At 36.8% G+C, this 15,146-nt stretch overlaps 5 protein-coding genes across 5 annotated transcripts; 3 read left to right on the top strand and 2 right to left on the bottom strand.

The window, feature by feature from the left end:
- Nucleotides 1-1,102: 1,102 nt before the first annotated feature.
- Nucleotides 1,103-1,468, top strand: LOTGIDRAFT_157256 (hypothetical protein; the record flags this gene model as incomplete). The annotated part of the gene is made up of 1 exon (XM_009049019.1): nucleotides 1,103-1,468. The coding sequence occupies one exon, from the start codon at nucleotides 1,103-1,105 to the stop codon at nucleotides 1,466-1,468; it is 366 nt and encodes a 121-aa protein (XP_009047267.1).
- A 1,650-nt stretch (nucleotides 1,469-3,118) lies between these two features.
- LOTGIDRAFT_111505 (hypothetical protein) lies at nucleotides 3,119-3,800 on the bottom strand (the record flags this gene model as incomplete). The annotated part of the gene is given in 2 exon segments (XM_009049018.1): nucleotides 3,119-3,489; nucleotides 3,503-3,800. Coding segments are annotated over 2 exon segments (669 nt in total), but the record flags the coding sequence as incomplete, so codon positions are not given.
- Nucleotides 3,801-3,832: 32 nt separating this feature from the next.
- Nucleotides 3,833-8,566, bottom strand: LOTGIDRAFT_157255 (hypothetical protein; the record flags this gene model as incomplete). Its single annotated transcript, XM_009049017.1, has 3 exons — nucleotides 3,833-4,007; nucleotides 4,936-5,180; nucleotides 8,414-8,566. 3 exons carry the CDS (start codon nucleotides 8,564-8,566, stop codon nucleotides 3,833-3,835), a joined length of 573 nt encoding a protein of 190 aa, XP_009047265.1.
- A 3,068-nt stretch (nucleotides 8,567-11,634) lies between these two features.
- LOTGIDRAFT_111232 (hypothetical protein) lies at nucleotides 11,635-11,949 on the top strand (the record flags this gene model as incomplete). Its single annotated transcript, XM_009049016.1, has 1 exon — nucleotides 11,635-11,949. One exon carries the CDS (start codon nucleotides 11,635-11,637, stop codon nucleotides 11,947-11,949), a length of 315 nt encoding a protein of 104 aa, XP_009047264.1.
- A 2,353-nt stretch (nucleotides 11,950-14,302) lies between these two features.
- On the top strand, nucleotides 14,303-14,503 carry LOTGIDRAFT_111450 (hypothetical protein; the record flags this gene model as incomplete). The annotated part of the gene is made up of 1 exon (XM_009049015.1): nucleotides 14,303-14,503. A coding segment is annotated over one exon (201 nt), but the record flags the coding sequence as incomplete, so codon positions are not given.
- Nucleotides 14,504-15,146: the final 643 nt, after the last annotated feature.

Raw genomic sequence — 15,146 nt, 5'->3', positions numbered from 1 at the left:
CTTACATAAATCACATTTCTGTCTGATTAGAAGAAATAACAAAACCTTAGGCATTAAAGAAATAGAAGATAATTACGATGAAAACGTATGGAGAGATGATAATGCGGTAACACAAGTTTCACCTCTAAAACTAAACGTTTTTCCAACAATTCACGATGATTGTTTCTACGCATGGGATTGCGAAACCTATTCCATTCCTTATTCTTGCACGTTAATTAATTTAGAAAAACTAAGAAAAATGAAAAACAGAATAAAACACAACTTTCCAAATTTAAATCCCACTGATAGTGTTCCAGAAGAATTTTGTAATAAATTAATGAATATAGTAGAAATATTTGTGGGTAAAGATTGCATCGATCAAATGTTGCAACGTTTAGGAAAAATAGATCAAAAAAGAATAACATTAATTTCTCATAACGGTAGCGGTTTTGATAACTGGATCGTGTTTAAAAATGCGAAAAAACTAACGCAATGTCCACTAGTAACTAGTAATTTATTCACCGATGAATATTTACCAAAACAAATAATGGCAACTCTAATTATTTGCAAAATGTTCATTTCATATGTTCCTATCAACATGAAAAATATAGTTAGGCGGCATGGGGAAATTCATCTAATCTACCGATGAATTTGAGAAAGATCACCGATATTAATATTGCAAAATACACCGAAGATAATTGGGAATCTTTAAGCCACGAATGGGAACCTTACGCTAAAAGAGATACTTTATGTCTCGGAGCTTGTTTGATAAATTATAACAAAGTTATGAAAGAAGTTGTATTCCAGAATATTTTCAATAATCTAACGGCTACGATGGTATGAAAGTACTAGAATGGTTCCGAAACACACCGAAAAAGAAAACGTACACACATACACACCCTTTTATAAGATATTTTATCACACAATCCATTAAAGGAGGAAGATTTTCGGCAAATCGAAAATCATTTGAAACGAATAAAATGGATGAAATTTGTAATGTATTAAAGGAGTTTAGTGAAACACCAAGTGATAATATAATTGATTTATTTAAAGAATATAGTAAAAGTAAAAAAGATAAAACGGAAGTTAATTCAAAACTTAAAAAAATAAATGTACTAAACTAATGGCCTTTGGTGCTAACGGTTTGTACGCTTCCGCCATGTCGGATTTAGATAGCGAATATCCGAGAGCAGAAAGTGGTAGACCGTTTCTACCGAAAGAAAATAAAGAATTTGTTAAGCTCTTTAGTGAGCAGAAATTCAGACCTAGAACGGCTATTTTAAAAGTCTGGTTTGAATATCCTACCAAGATGTTCTCCCAACCCATACCAGCTAAAGATAAAATTACTTTTACGAACAAAGAAGGTAATAAGGAAACTGGCAGTAAAATCAGATTCAGAAATGGTTTCTGTTCAGAAGTTTTAACATCGGTCGATATTCAAGACGGTATTCTGAAAGAAAAGAAAACGTTTAAGGGGTTACTCTTATGATAAGATAGCTGTAGAAGATTATATCTGATTAGCTAGTGGACATGGTGTGACGAATGAATTTAAGAAACCATGGGAAAAAAGTTTCACCAATGGAGTAGTTATTCCAAAGGATGATGATAAACAAAAGAAAGTTCTTTGATTTCCAGATTTATATCTTTAATCATAAAGGAATTAAGTGGTAAATATGTCGTTTGAAATGGTTTCTCTATAATTCTATATCCAATCGGTACAGTGAATGTTGGAAGACTGTAAATAATCTGACGTTTGTATTTATTGAAAAATCCACCGTTTATCAAATTGCAATGTATATTTATGACATCGATATCATTCTCAATATTAGCTTTGTGTGGTGCTAAAGTGGATTGCGTGTATATTTGTTTATCAAATCCTAGTAACGCATTCAATGAATTTTCTACTTTGAAATCAACTTGACTATTATTTCTTAATATCAATTTTATTTTGTTCAGATTTAAATTACCTTCGAATTCAATATTGTTTTTACCATTTGCACTTCCTCCATATTCAGATAGGTATTCGTTAATGGCTACGTATTCGTAGCTTCCTGGTAGTAAACGCATGGTTTTGAACTCCATTGTCTGTTGATATTTTTATTTGATTATTTTTTTCGTTGATATTTATAATGGAATTGTAAACAGAGAAATACTTTAATCCCAATTCATATTCTTGATTGCGATCGAGTTCGTACTCATAATCTAGAGACAATTTAATGTCTGATTTATTTGAGGTGATAACGAATAGTTGTTCTTTATTTGACATTTTTAATCACGCTTTTATTATCATTTTTATCTATAATACCTTTCTCTAGGAGTCTTTTTAGTATTCAATTCACTTCATTATATTGTCTGTGTGATCGATGTCCTTCCTTCATTGCCGCTAATATTACTCGTAATCTATTAAGTAGTTCCTCGTTGTTGTCGGATAAAAACGTTATACCTTGTCCAGATGCCACCATATCAACGAATTCGTCTATTTCTTGTATGATTGGATAATCTTCTGCATAATCATTTGATATCTCATCTTCATATTCATCATCTTCATATTCATCAGGAATAATTTTTATATATGTCTCAACTGCTTTCGATCTTTTTGTTTCGGGTCCCGACTTTCTTATTGCATGTAGAAATTTTGAGTATGCTAGGAAATCCTTGTAATCGGCAATGCCAATATACCCGCCATTCATTAAATCTATTAATCCTTTTGTTAATGTAAATATCAAGTGTCTTGTATCGATTTTGAATAAAGGGGAATTTTCCCTAAATTTTATTCTAAATCCATTAAACAATAACCCCTCATCATCAATGATTGGTGTAATACTCTTTGGTAAATCTGCTTTAGGGTTTGAAAAAAGACTATTAATATCATCTAATGTCCTAATTATAATACCACCATATTGATTTGGTTCTGGGTGATCTTTATGAGGCTCTATAGGAGGTCTATATTCTAAAGCTAATTTCTTTTTAATATCCTCTTGAGATTTTAATATTGGTTGAAATAGAGTTTGTAGATTTTCTGTTAATCCAAGTTGTTGTAATTTGTTATTATCAACTTGGGTCTTTATTTTATTCTTAGCTTTGATATATTCTGTATTTCTTTTTATATTATTCACTACTCATTTTAAAAAAAATAAAATTAACATATGTCGATCATAAGTCTTTCACCCGCAGGTTTTCTAGTATTTACAAATACATATCCATGATCATCTGGGTTTTTCCATTGAGCTTTACAAACCTTTTTAAATGCATCTCTGTCCATTCCGTGATTTATCGACTGAATGATTTGAGATAAATCTTTATCGTTTAATTCAAATAATAAAAAACAATTTGCATTTTTTCTAATGAACATAGAATCCATCCCGTAAAAAGATTGGGATTGGTATATGTAGTGACAGTTGTGATGTCTTCCTTTCGTGAAGAATGTTTGTTGAACAGCTTGATTTCTTTGCGGTACGCAGTCATCAAACAATATTAAGTTCTTTCGATTGCTTTCAATATTAGACAAGCCTTGGCCATTAACATTTTTTCGTAAGAAAAACTTTTATATCCGTTGGATTCTTTGGTTTAATGTAGTTATCTATGATATCTTTTATTTCCACTTCTTCGTTTTCTTCGTCATATTGAAATATGTCTTGAACATCTTTCTTTGGAAGATATTCTAAAGCTTTGAGAAATTGATAATACGATTGCTCTGGTGTTGTTGTGTAGATATATAGTGAATCGAAATCTAAAAGGTTTGGTGTTGTCAAGATGTTAAAAGTGAGATGAGTTTTCCCAGAACCGGAACTACCGCATATACACCTGAGCATTGGGTTATTAGGAAATATGTCAATACTATCTAATTTAATCCCTATTTAACAGTTTTCTTGGTTTCTTCCCCAAATCGTTTTCCAAATTCTTTAACTGTACCTAATACATCTGCAACTCCTGAACCTCGTGCTTGCTTTTCCATTTCTAAATTGTGTCTGCGTTCTTCGGCAGCTGTTGCTTTAGCTGCTTTATTTGAGATGTTATTCCAACAGCCGCTGCAATACCACCAAATATCAAAGGTGGGAGAGGTAAAAATCCACCTTCTTTTGCGTTCGCGTCAATTCCTTCTAAGTCTATCTCGTCTCTGACTTTACAGTATTTGTATTTATCAATAAGTTTTTTTAGTTATGCTGATTTTTTACCATTGAAAGTTATTACAGTTGGGGAAGCTGTTGAAACAGCTTCTATTATTTTCTAACTAAAGTTTCTGGTTTCATTTTTAAGGGTGTATTTTTTACTCAATTCTTATCATTCTTCTATCTGATATTTTAATTAAATGTTTTGCTTCTTCGAGTAGTAAACAATACCCGGTCACATCTCCTTGTGTTTTTTCAATATGAATATTTATGTTCACTCCGTAGATTTCCAAATAATTCACACATATTTTTATAGTTTCTATACAATTCATTATAATCCTTTGTGGTTGGATTAATCGTTAAAGGTTGGTTAGGATAATTATCGTTGTTTAATCTTACATGAACTTTACGGATTAAAGGATCTTGAGTTTGGTTCATTGCCACTCTGAAGACATTATTGTTATTCGTTTGAGAGTCTGGTAAGTTGTTGAAACCAACCATTAAATATCTTGTTGATTTAATATTGTTAGTGATTGGCCACGTGGTGGATTCTCCAGTTAAAGTCATGCTACCTACCGTATTACGATGAAGAAAAGCTATTTCAATATCTTTAGTTTATGAGTTGAATATTCTCGTTTCTACTTCAATTGATGGCGTTATTACGGGTATGAAAAATTGGAGATTCGATATTTCTAATTTTGCATTTGAAGCATTCTCTCCAAAGAATATCTTATCATCGTTGATTTCTCTTTGTAGATGAATTTTATATGGTAACCCTATGGAAACCTTTCTGTGTTCCAACAGACCGAATAAAGGATATAATTTCCAATTTACGTACTTACCCCACCTATTATTCTCAACAACATTATTATACTGAAGTACTCGTTTTTCGAATCCATGAATAGCTGCTCGTGCTACTCTTTCTATTGTGTTTCGAGCCCGAAGTTCACCTACTCCTAGTCCAGCAGACATAGGTAAACGCTCTCGTAGACAGGGCACACCCCCTCTCTTTTCACTTTCAGACTCGTCTTCCCCTTCCACACCATCTGAATCTTCACCACGTGATCCAGGATCCGCCAACCTTTCTTCCTTCTGTGCGTTTTTGGACCAGCAAACCACCCCTCAGTCTCCATCCAAGTCGAGACGTGTATCCAGACCTTCCCCCCCTCGAACCAGATCCCAGTCCGTTCCCAATGCTACAATTCTAACAACTACCAAACCAGTACCAATCACACCGTCGACGACCATTATATCCGCTACCAAACCGTATTATCACCAAACCAAGGACAAATCATTACGGAAGCTACCTGCTCTAAAGAAATCTACCTTAATAATTGGATCATCTAACCTGAATCGAATTACCAAAACCAGTTCAGACACCGAAATACATTCTTACCCCGGTGCCCAAATCCATCACATACAGTCAATCCTGGAATCATACGACCATGATCCCAAACCTACTACCATTATTCTTCATGTAGGCCTCAACAACCGTGATAAGCTACCAAAGACCTCCTTTAACCAAGCCCAGAAATTAATCGCCAACGCCAACAAAACCTTCCCAAACTCCAAGATCCTCTTCACATGTATACCCATTTGAAATAAAATCTCGAAGAAAGCACAACAGAACCTCAGCACTCTCACTAACATGATGATGGAGTCCAGTATCAACAGCGCAACAATCTTACCACCCTACGAAGAAGAATTCGAACTAGTTGATAATCTTCATTGGTCTGCAGAAACAGCAAACTGCACCTATTTGTTTTGGATACACCAGCTTCAAGCATCGAGTAAGTCTTTAAACTAATTACTGGGGATAAAAATACTAAGAGGCCACCGCTAGGCCAAACTGTAGTTAACTTGAGCCGCAAAATTCTCACACCCCTTCAGCATTCAATCTTAGACCTTGGACTTAAGTTTATTCCCACACCGAAGATAGCTAACTTGAATTATCTCCGACCATCCATTGAACGATTTCAACGAAATCTTAGCTGCACATATTTTTTTCGAAACCACCCCCCACGTGGTGCTAGAACAATGTTTATTCCTAAATCCACGTGGACACCCCCTCAGGCCGCCATCCATCCTGAAATATTGAAAGCATTTGCAATCCACGTGGACACCCCCTCAGGCCGCCATCCATCCTGAAATATTGAAATCATTTGCGAGTATGAATAGCCAAACAGTGAACCTTTCCATAACACACGAAAAGCCTAATCTCACACGAGTGGAACGTGAAGCGTTAAACTTACTTAAGAAAGACGACAGCATTGTTATTAAAAAGAGTGACAAACGCTCATGTTGTGTCATTCTGAATAGGGAGGATTACGTTTCAGAAGCAGAGAATCAACTGAATAATCCTAAACATTATGCCATTTTACCGAAACCAATTTTCAAAGAAACTGCTAACATGATTAATAACATTCTTGCAGATTTAGTCAAAACTATTTATCTCAAACAGAAACAATATGACTATCTGTCTGCCAAACCTGATTGTCGCGAGAGACATTTGTACACTTTGCCTAAAATCCATAAGAATCCAACCAAGGAGTGGTTTATCTCGAATAAAATCCCTAAAGGCCGCCCGATTATATCTGACTGTGGTGGTGAGTCATATGCAGTGTCAGAATACATTGATCATTTCTTACTACCTCTAGCATGCCAACATCGCGCCTACCTTAAAGACACAACCGATTTTGTCAATAAAATAAAAAATCTTCGAGTTCCCTCTAATGCTATTTTAATTTCTATCGACAATTCTTCTATGTATAGCAATATCGATAACACTACTGGTTTAACGGCAGTTCGTAAAGCTTTTAATAGAAACCCAGATCCAAACAGACCCGACGATACAATTCTAAAGCTTTTAGAGATTTGTCTTAGTCGAAACGATTTCACATTTAATGGTAAAACATATTTACAAACTTCAGGGACAGCAATGGGCAAACGATTCGCCCCTTCGTACGCAAACCTTTTCATGGCAGAGTCGGAACGTGAGGTGTTGCCCCTCTGTCCATTTGACCCACTTTTTTACGGACGCTTTTTGGATGACATTTTTATGGTTTGGACTTATTCTATCGAACAGTTTTGGGAATTCTTTGAAATTCTCAACAACCACCATCCTTCTATCAAACTAACCGCAAACGTGAGTGACAAAAGCACAGACTTTCTCGATACCACAGTCTTTAAGGGAGATTCCATAGCAGAAACAAATAAACTGGATATTAAAGTGTATTTCAAAGAAACTGATACTCATCAACTCTTGCACAAGAGCTCCTTTCACCCAAAACATACCTTTTCTGGTATAATTAAGTCACAAGTTTTACGATTTCATCGAATTTGTACAAAACCTTCTGATTTCAACCAAGCCTGTACGAATGTTTTCTCAAAACTGAAAGAGCGTGGGTACTCTTAACGATTTTTACGAAACATAAAAAATTCCACCTTAGCACAGACAGCAGCTAAAAACAGACTTTATGCTGAAGTACCTCCAGGTTTAAGAAGTGCTCCACGTTTGTCCAGTAGATGCAAAACATGTCCCTTTATATCAGAAACTCATTATTTTGTAAGCAACTCTACGAATAAAAGGTACCCGATCCAGGAACATCTAACATGTGAACATTTGAATGTAATATATTTAATTTCATGCAAGAAATGCCCCAGACAATATGTAGGAGAAACTAAGAATAATTTACGAACTCGCTTTAATGCTCATAGGTCAGACATCAAATTAAAGATAGACAAGCCTGTTTCTAATCATTTCAACCTCGACGACCATTCAATAGACGATCTCACCCTAATCCCAATTGAGCGTATAGAAATTGACTTGCCCGAAGATGAAACTACCAAATTCCGTCAATCTAGGGAGGCCCATTGGATTGAGACATTGAATACAGCAAGACCAATAGGACTAAATATTCATCATAATGTAGGCATAGCACCCTTTGTTGTCCCGTTTAATACAACCAGCAATCGAGCAAGCAAGTTCATGCCCACTATAAGAGCCTTCAAGAGAAATTCCCCCATGTCTATAAGCAGAAAATGATAGTTGCATATTCAAAAAATAAGAACTTAAATGATAATATTGTTCATAGTAAACTAAAAACAATCAGTACATAACAGATACTATACTTCTCGCCCATCGGGCGAGTTATTTTTTCTAATTTCAGATCAGAATAAGAACAGAAGAAAACCCAATATCAAGACCCTTAATCCTAATTTCTAAATAAAGTGTCTGCTCCACCCTAGGCCTGTACATTTGGGAGAATCAAACCCTCCCTTCCCCGAAATCTAGCTTAATCGGCATCATTTGCAAGATTTCTTACCGGTTCTTTTAAAACACTTCCATCGCCAACATCGGGTATCCAACCTGAGATTGAATCGAAATCTTTAGGATATAAAACTGTTTTCAACATTGTTTCCAATGCCCCAGGATGTTTAATTGTTTCTATCGGATTTGAACCAGCTTCCAAAACCATCTCGCTAAATAAAGATGGAAAGAATTGTTTTCTAACGTTGTATTTGTTTGTGGTACACGATTTTCATTGGGAGTTCCATCTTTAATTTTGAAATCACATCTGAAATAAGCATCGGAAAGAAGCAATCAATTCGATAATGAATTTATTTCGAAGGTAATTCTACCACCGTATTTCAATTGGGAACCAACAGTCGGTGAGATGATAATATAATCCTCTTTTTTCTTGTTAAACGAATAACGAATCGGGTCGTATAATCTAAAGATTGGATCTAGTATTTTATTTGTCATTTTTAAGGTTTAAAAATTGAGTAGAAAATTGTGGTCTGTTGTTTTTTTTCCAAAAGAGAGTTATCTCCCTTCTAGAAGTTTCTAGACTAAAAATAACATTATTTAAAACGAGGCTATTTTAAAACCGGATGTTAAGCGAAACAAGGATGTTATTTTATATAAGGGTATTTTTAATATGCTTTTTTTTTTTGATGGAATGTAGGAATTGATTGAAGGTGTTTTGGTGTAGGAATTTATGAAATGTAGGGTGTTTTGGTGTGGGAATTTATGAAATGTAGGGTGTATAGGTGTAAGAATTTATGACATGTAGGGTGTATAGGTCTTTTTTTAGTGTAAGAATTTATGAAATTTAGGGTATTTAGGTTTTTTTTGGGCTTTTCAATATGGTTGCACTTTTCCCCATGGAATGAAATGGAATTGGGGGAAAGTGCGACCATATTGAAAGGCCTTATACTACTATGCACAATATCGGCATTCATCACCATTAGGCTCAAACAATTTAGTCCATTCTCACACATCACGCTTTCGATTTATTAACTGTTTGATATTTTTTTTTGCAAAATTTGTCATGGGCCGAAAGGCAGCTGCCTAGTTTGCCTACAGCTTAATCCTCCTTCTGTCGTGAATTATGACAACCCCAAAAAGTAGGTGTTCTGTTACGGGCTACAAAAGGCACACACACACCATATTCTCTCTAGCCTCTTTGACATTTCGTATAGTAAACATGTCGATCTTGGCGAAATCCAAAGGTTCTCTTCAAAACTCTTTATTTTATAGAAAATATACTAAATTGAGAAGATGAAAAGTGTGTTAAAATTCCATTTCGCAAATGAGACCCCATTGGAAATACTAATAAATAATAATAATAACTAGAACTGTTCTAATAACAGTATGCAGGGCGTGTTACGACATTCAGGTACATACGATGATGGTCTATTGCAATTACATTGATGTATATACTTTTCTGCATCTCTAAAAGCAAATATCCAAAAGTGCCTGGAGTTAAAGTATATTGACTAGGAATAAAAGAATGTTTGTCAATTAATTAAGACCAAGTTTGATGAAACCCGGATAAGAAATAAATTTGGTAATGCCAATGCGCACAACAAAAATTCAGTATTTTCATCAAATTTATAATTGGATTATACACATACATACCAAGTTTGATGGAATTCGGATAAGAAATAAGAAAGTAAGTAATGCGCATGCGCACAACAAAATTGGGTTACACATACATACCAGTTTGATGAAAATCGGATAAGAAATAAGAAAGATGTTTTCCTGCAAATCACAAATCAAATTTGTCAGCACTAGCTGACGAAAAAAATAATCGTTACGAAAACGCCCTGCAAAAATTCTTGATTTGGCTAACAATTAGGCATACAGGCCTTTTTACAATTGAGCCCAAACATTGAATGAACAAGCATACCAAAATATAAAACAATATTAAAATATGAAATATAAAAGTCTTCCCATTCTTCCAATTATTTACTGACAATGTGCAATCAAGACGACAAAAAGAATCATGGTTCATTAACAATTTTAAACCTGAACTAAATGTATAATTCTTTTCTTAATTATATTATATTGTTATCTCATTATATTATATTGTTATTTAATAATCAATTATCCCATAACCCTGATTATGGTTTTTAACTAGTTTCAACACGATAGTTTTATTTACTTGCATAAGTGAGTAACTATGGTATTTTATGTTTGTTTTGAATAGTGACCTCCGAATTGTATATATTGTTGAAAGTTAGAATTATTTTATATCTCTGAAGAAGCTATTAAGCTGAAAGCATGCTAAGATATTATGTATACATGAATTGAATATGGATTAAATAACAACTTGTTCTGTCGAAAATGGATTAAAAAGTGTTTCATTTTACCAAGAATTGATGACAACCCTAATTACTTATATAATTATAATTATATATACGATTCTATATATATATACAGTAACCCACTATATAGGCCCTATATCCTTAAAAGGATACTACGTCTTAGAATACACTGGTCCTATCGCTAGTATTTATGTTTAATAGTGATCATTGGTTAAATAAGTATGCATCCCACACTTTATCAAGTTTGAGAAAGCGACAATAAGACTGTTCGGGATCGTTGTTGAAACGGTCACGTTCCAACTTTTATGTAAGCCAAATTTTCGTTTTTCGTTTTATTTGTATTCCAGTTTTTTAGTGTAACCGTACATGTGTTTGAAAATAAAGGTGATATGAATCTTGTCTACTTCTCTTCATTGCTTCCTCAATATTTGGTGTCGAAACCCGGGAATTGTGAAGCCGTGTATCGCCGAGAGAAAATTGGTACGGTAGATAGTAAACTGAAATTGTAGATACAGGTAACTGTGAATTTATGAGATGGAAAAGGAAAATGCAAGTGGTGGACCTGACCAGGGTGCTCAGGGAGGTGTTAGGCCAAATGTTGGTCAGTTGAGGAAGACAAGAGCCTGTGCCAAGGGCTGGCTTACAAGGAATATAAACTATCTCCATTCCAACATAGCTGGGGATGAAGGGAGGCATGTTGTCGAGGTTGGGGTGACAGAACTGGAGCTCCGTGCTGCAGCGTTAGAGGAGGCTCAGTCAGCGTATGAAGGCCTCATTGAAGAAGACAAAAGAAGCTATGGAAGAAGTAGCCCCATTGTTTGATGAGGTACAACATTTAAGAGCTAAGGCTTACAAGTATCTGGCCGATTTGATAAAGCCTGCTGGAGATGATGAGACTGTAGGATCCTGTAGCAGCAGGGCTGGAAGGCCTGCAATGAAATTGCCAAAATTGGAATTGACACACTTCAAGGGTGATGTGACAACATGGACCTCATGGTGGGACAATTATGAGGCCACAATACACAAGAGTGATTTACCTGATGTGACCAAGTTTACTTACCTACGATCCTTACTGGACAGTGAGGCAGCTGCTGTGATAAAAGGACTCAAACTTACCAGTGACAACTACGGAATTGCCTGTAACCTGTTAAAGGAGAGATTTGGCAGGAAAGAGCTGATCATTTTCAGTCACATACAGAACCTCATGTCGTCTGACTGGAGAGTCAGACAAGCATCAAGTCCAGAATAAAGAGATTAAGTAATCTCCAGGATGAAATCACCATCAATGTGCGATCCCTGGAGACTCTAGGAATCGATGGCTCAACTTATGGTGTATTCCTTACCCCTCTGGTGCTTTCTCGTTTACCGACAGATGTGTGAATAGAGTGGGCTCGCAAAGGCAAGGGGAAGGAGGGAAATTTGGAGTTTTTATTAGACTTTCTCAAAGAAGAAATACAGAGATGGGAGAGGGCTGACACATTTCGGATACCCGAGACCCGCAGCGATGGGCGCCTAGAGACTAAAGAGGTCAAGCCGACCGCTTCAGCATTAGTAGCCCAACCAACCCAGCAACAGTGTGGAGTGTGCAAGAAGGGACATGTAACTGTAAAATGTCGTTAATTACGTGGTATGGACCAATTTCGTAGAGAACAGGTAGTCAAAGATGCCAAGTTATGTTTTAAGTGCTTGGAGGTAGGCCATACTTTCAGAAACTGTCCATCTAGTATTAAGTGTTTTGAGTGCGAGGGGGGGGGGGGGGGTGGCCACTTTAATATTATGTGCCTCAAGGTGAGGGCTGCACAAAGAGATGGAGTTGGAGAAAGGACAGGCACCGGTGATGCTAAGACTGAGACTTGAAACTGAATCAAGTTACAATTGCTTATGCCCCATACCCCAGAACAAATACTGCCGTTTTCCTCCAGGTTGCGACTGTGGAAGCCGGGGGACCCACCTGGAAAAGGTCAGTAAATGTATTGTTTGACAGTGGTGCGGACTGCACCTATATTACTCAAAACTTAGGTTACCATGTTTGGGCAAAGTGCAACACAGATATGCTGTGTTTGGTGGTGAAAAATCAAAGATATATTCAAGAAATGTTTATAAATTTGAATTGTCATGTATTGATAATATGCCTTTATCTGTTACAGGAATTGAAGTTCCAACTATTTGTGCTCCAATTGTACGTCCCCAGGTTCCGAGGGAGGTCTTGCATGGGTTGTAAGGGCTGCCCTTTAAATCTGTAGATAGGGAGTCTGTAGTGGTGGATGTTTTAATCGGCCTTGATTATTACTGGGAAATAGTTAAGGACAAGGTGATAAGATTCCCTGAACAGGAGATAGTTGCTCAGGAGACTAGGTTAGGTTATGTACTTAGTGGCCAGGCCAAGGGTTGGTCCAATTCAGTCCTTACATCTCATCAATTATTATGTTTGAATGACATTTCAGAGACAGAACTGCGTAGATTTTTGGATTTGGAAAGTATTGGTATATCTGAGAAACAGGACAAGGATGCTGACCCAATAATGATTAGTTTTGAAAGGTCAGTAGAATTAATGAGGTAGCTGCAGAGCGTAGATTAGCTGGTTTAGGTAGGAAGCTGGGTAAAGATCCTCCTTTGTTAGAGAGATATAACAATGCACTTAAGGAGATGGAAGATAATAAAGTCATTGAGTCCGGACAGGAACAGAGGGGGCAGTGTTTTATTTGCCTCAGACCTGTGGTAAGGGAAAGTAGTTTGAATGATTGTATTGAAGCAGGGCCCATCTTAACACCTAATCTTGTTGAGGTGCTTATCAGGTTCCGCAGATGGCCAGTTGCATTAACAGCGGATATTTCCAAGGCTTTTTTGCAGATTGGTCTGAAGGAGGTGGACAGGGATGTTCACAGGTTTGTTTGGGATGTAGGTGGTAGGAAAAGGGTTATGAGGTCTTGTAGGGTAACATTTGGGGTGAAATCGAGTCCCTTTCTGTTAAATGCCACTGTGAAGCATCATTTGAGTCAATGTGAACCCACCACAGTAGTTAGCTTACTACGAATCTGTATGTAGATGACTGGCTGTCAGGTGCTAACTCGATAGTTGAAGCCAGACAGATGTATGATGAAGCTCAGGAGATTATGAAGGGTGATGGCATGGAGCTAGCCAAGTGGCACTCTAACTGTAAGGAGATAGAGCAAAGTGCGACTGAATCTCATTAGGGACAGGTTTCTATTTTAGGATCAAGGTGTCTTTTAGTCTTTGGTGTTATTGCTATGATTTTTGATCCCTTAGGTTTGCTGTTGCCTTTTACCATGTTAGCTAAGTGTCTTTTCCAAAAGTTGTGGTTGTTAGGGATATCGTGGGATGAGGAGATCCCCAAGGAATTGTTGTTGCAATTCACAAAATGGATTGAAGAATCCAAAGTTGTTAGATCTTGGTCCATTTCCAGGAAGTTCTCAAGCAGAGTTTGAGGTAAATTTGAGAATATAGAGCTTCATGTATTGGGGATGCATCATCTGTTGGATATGGAGCGGCTGTATATATAAGGATTATGGTTTCTGAGAACAAGTATGCATGTTCATTAGTAGTAGCTAGGGCAAGGATTGCCTCTTTGAAGAAGGTTACACGAGCTTTTGGCTAGCCTGTTGGCTGCTAGATTGCTATGCTTTGTTAGACAAAGCCTTGAATTGCCCCCTGGGATTGAGTACAGGTGCTGGTCTGATAGTATGGTAGCTTTGGGATGGATAAGAGGAGATCCAGCTCGCTGGAAGCAGTTTGTGGCTAATAGAATGTCTGAGATCGTGAGCTTGACAGAGCCAGGAAAGTAGGCCTATTGCCCCACTGAAGATAACCCAGCGGATCTTCTGACGAGAGGAGTGTCAGCTGTTGTGTTAGGGGAGTCTGACAATGGTTGCATGGACCAGAGTGGCTTGTTAAGTCGGTAGAATTGTGGCCACTAGTGTCAGGTTGTTAAGCTGCACCTGAAGTTCTTGTCGCCTCGGAGGTATTAGTTGCAACACAGGTCAAGAGGGAGGCTGTGTTTGAAGTTAATCGTTGGAGCAAGTTGTCTAAGGTGATTAGAGTAGTAGTTTGGATTTTGAGGTTCATTTATAATGTCAGGAATCGCACAGAGAAAAAGGTCTGGAGAGTTGTCATACGTAGAGCAAAGCAAGGCTAAGATTAGCTTATTCAAGGATAGTCAGAGAAGGGCTTTCCCAGAGGAGATAGAGCTTCTGAGACAAGGAAATGAGGTTTCTAAAGGGTCTTCCATATTCAAGTTGTATCCCTATTTAGATGAAGAGGGCTTATTGAGAGTGAAAGGTAGATTGGAGAGGTCAGAACTCAGTTATGAGGAAAAACATCCTATAATATTGCCTAAGGATCACCTTTCCAAATTGTTAGTCAGGTTTCAGCATGCCCTGTCTAAGCCAGCGGGTGTTGCTACCCTAGTAACTTGCCTTAGAAATAGTT

Source organism: Lottia gigantea (genome assembly GCF_000327385.1).
Source record: "Lottia gigantea unplaced genomic scaffold LOTGIsca_13, whole genome shotgun sequence".
NCBI lineage: Eukaryota > Metazoa > Mollusca > Gastropoda > Lottiidae > Lottia > Lottia gigantea.
The sequence above is the reverse complement of the archived record's forward strand: the minus strand, read 5'-3'. Positions and strand labels throughout refer to the sequence as shown.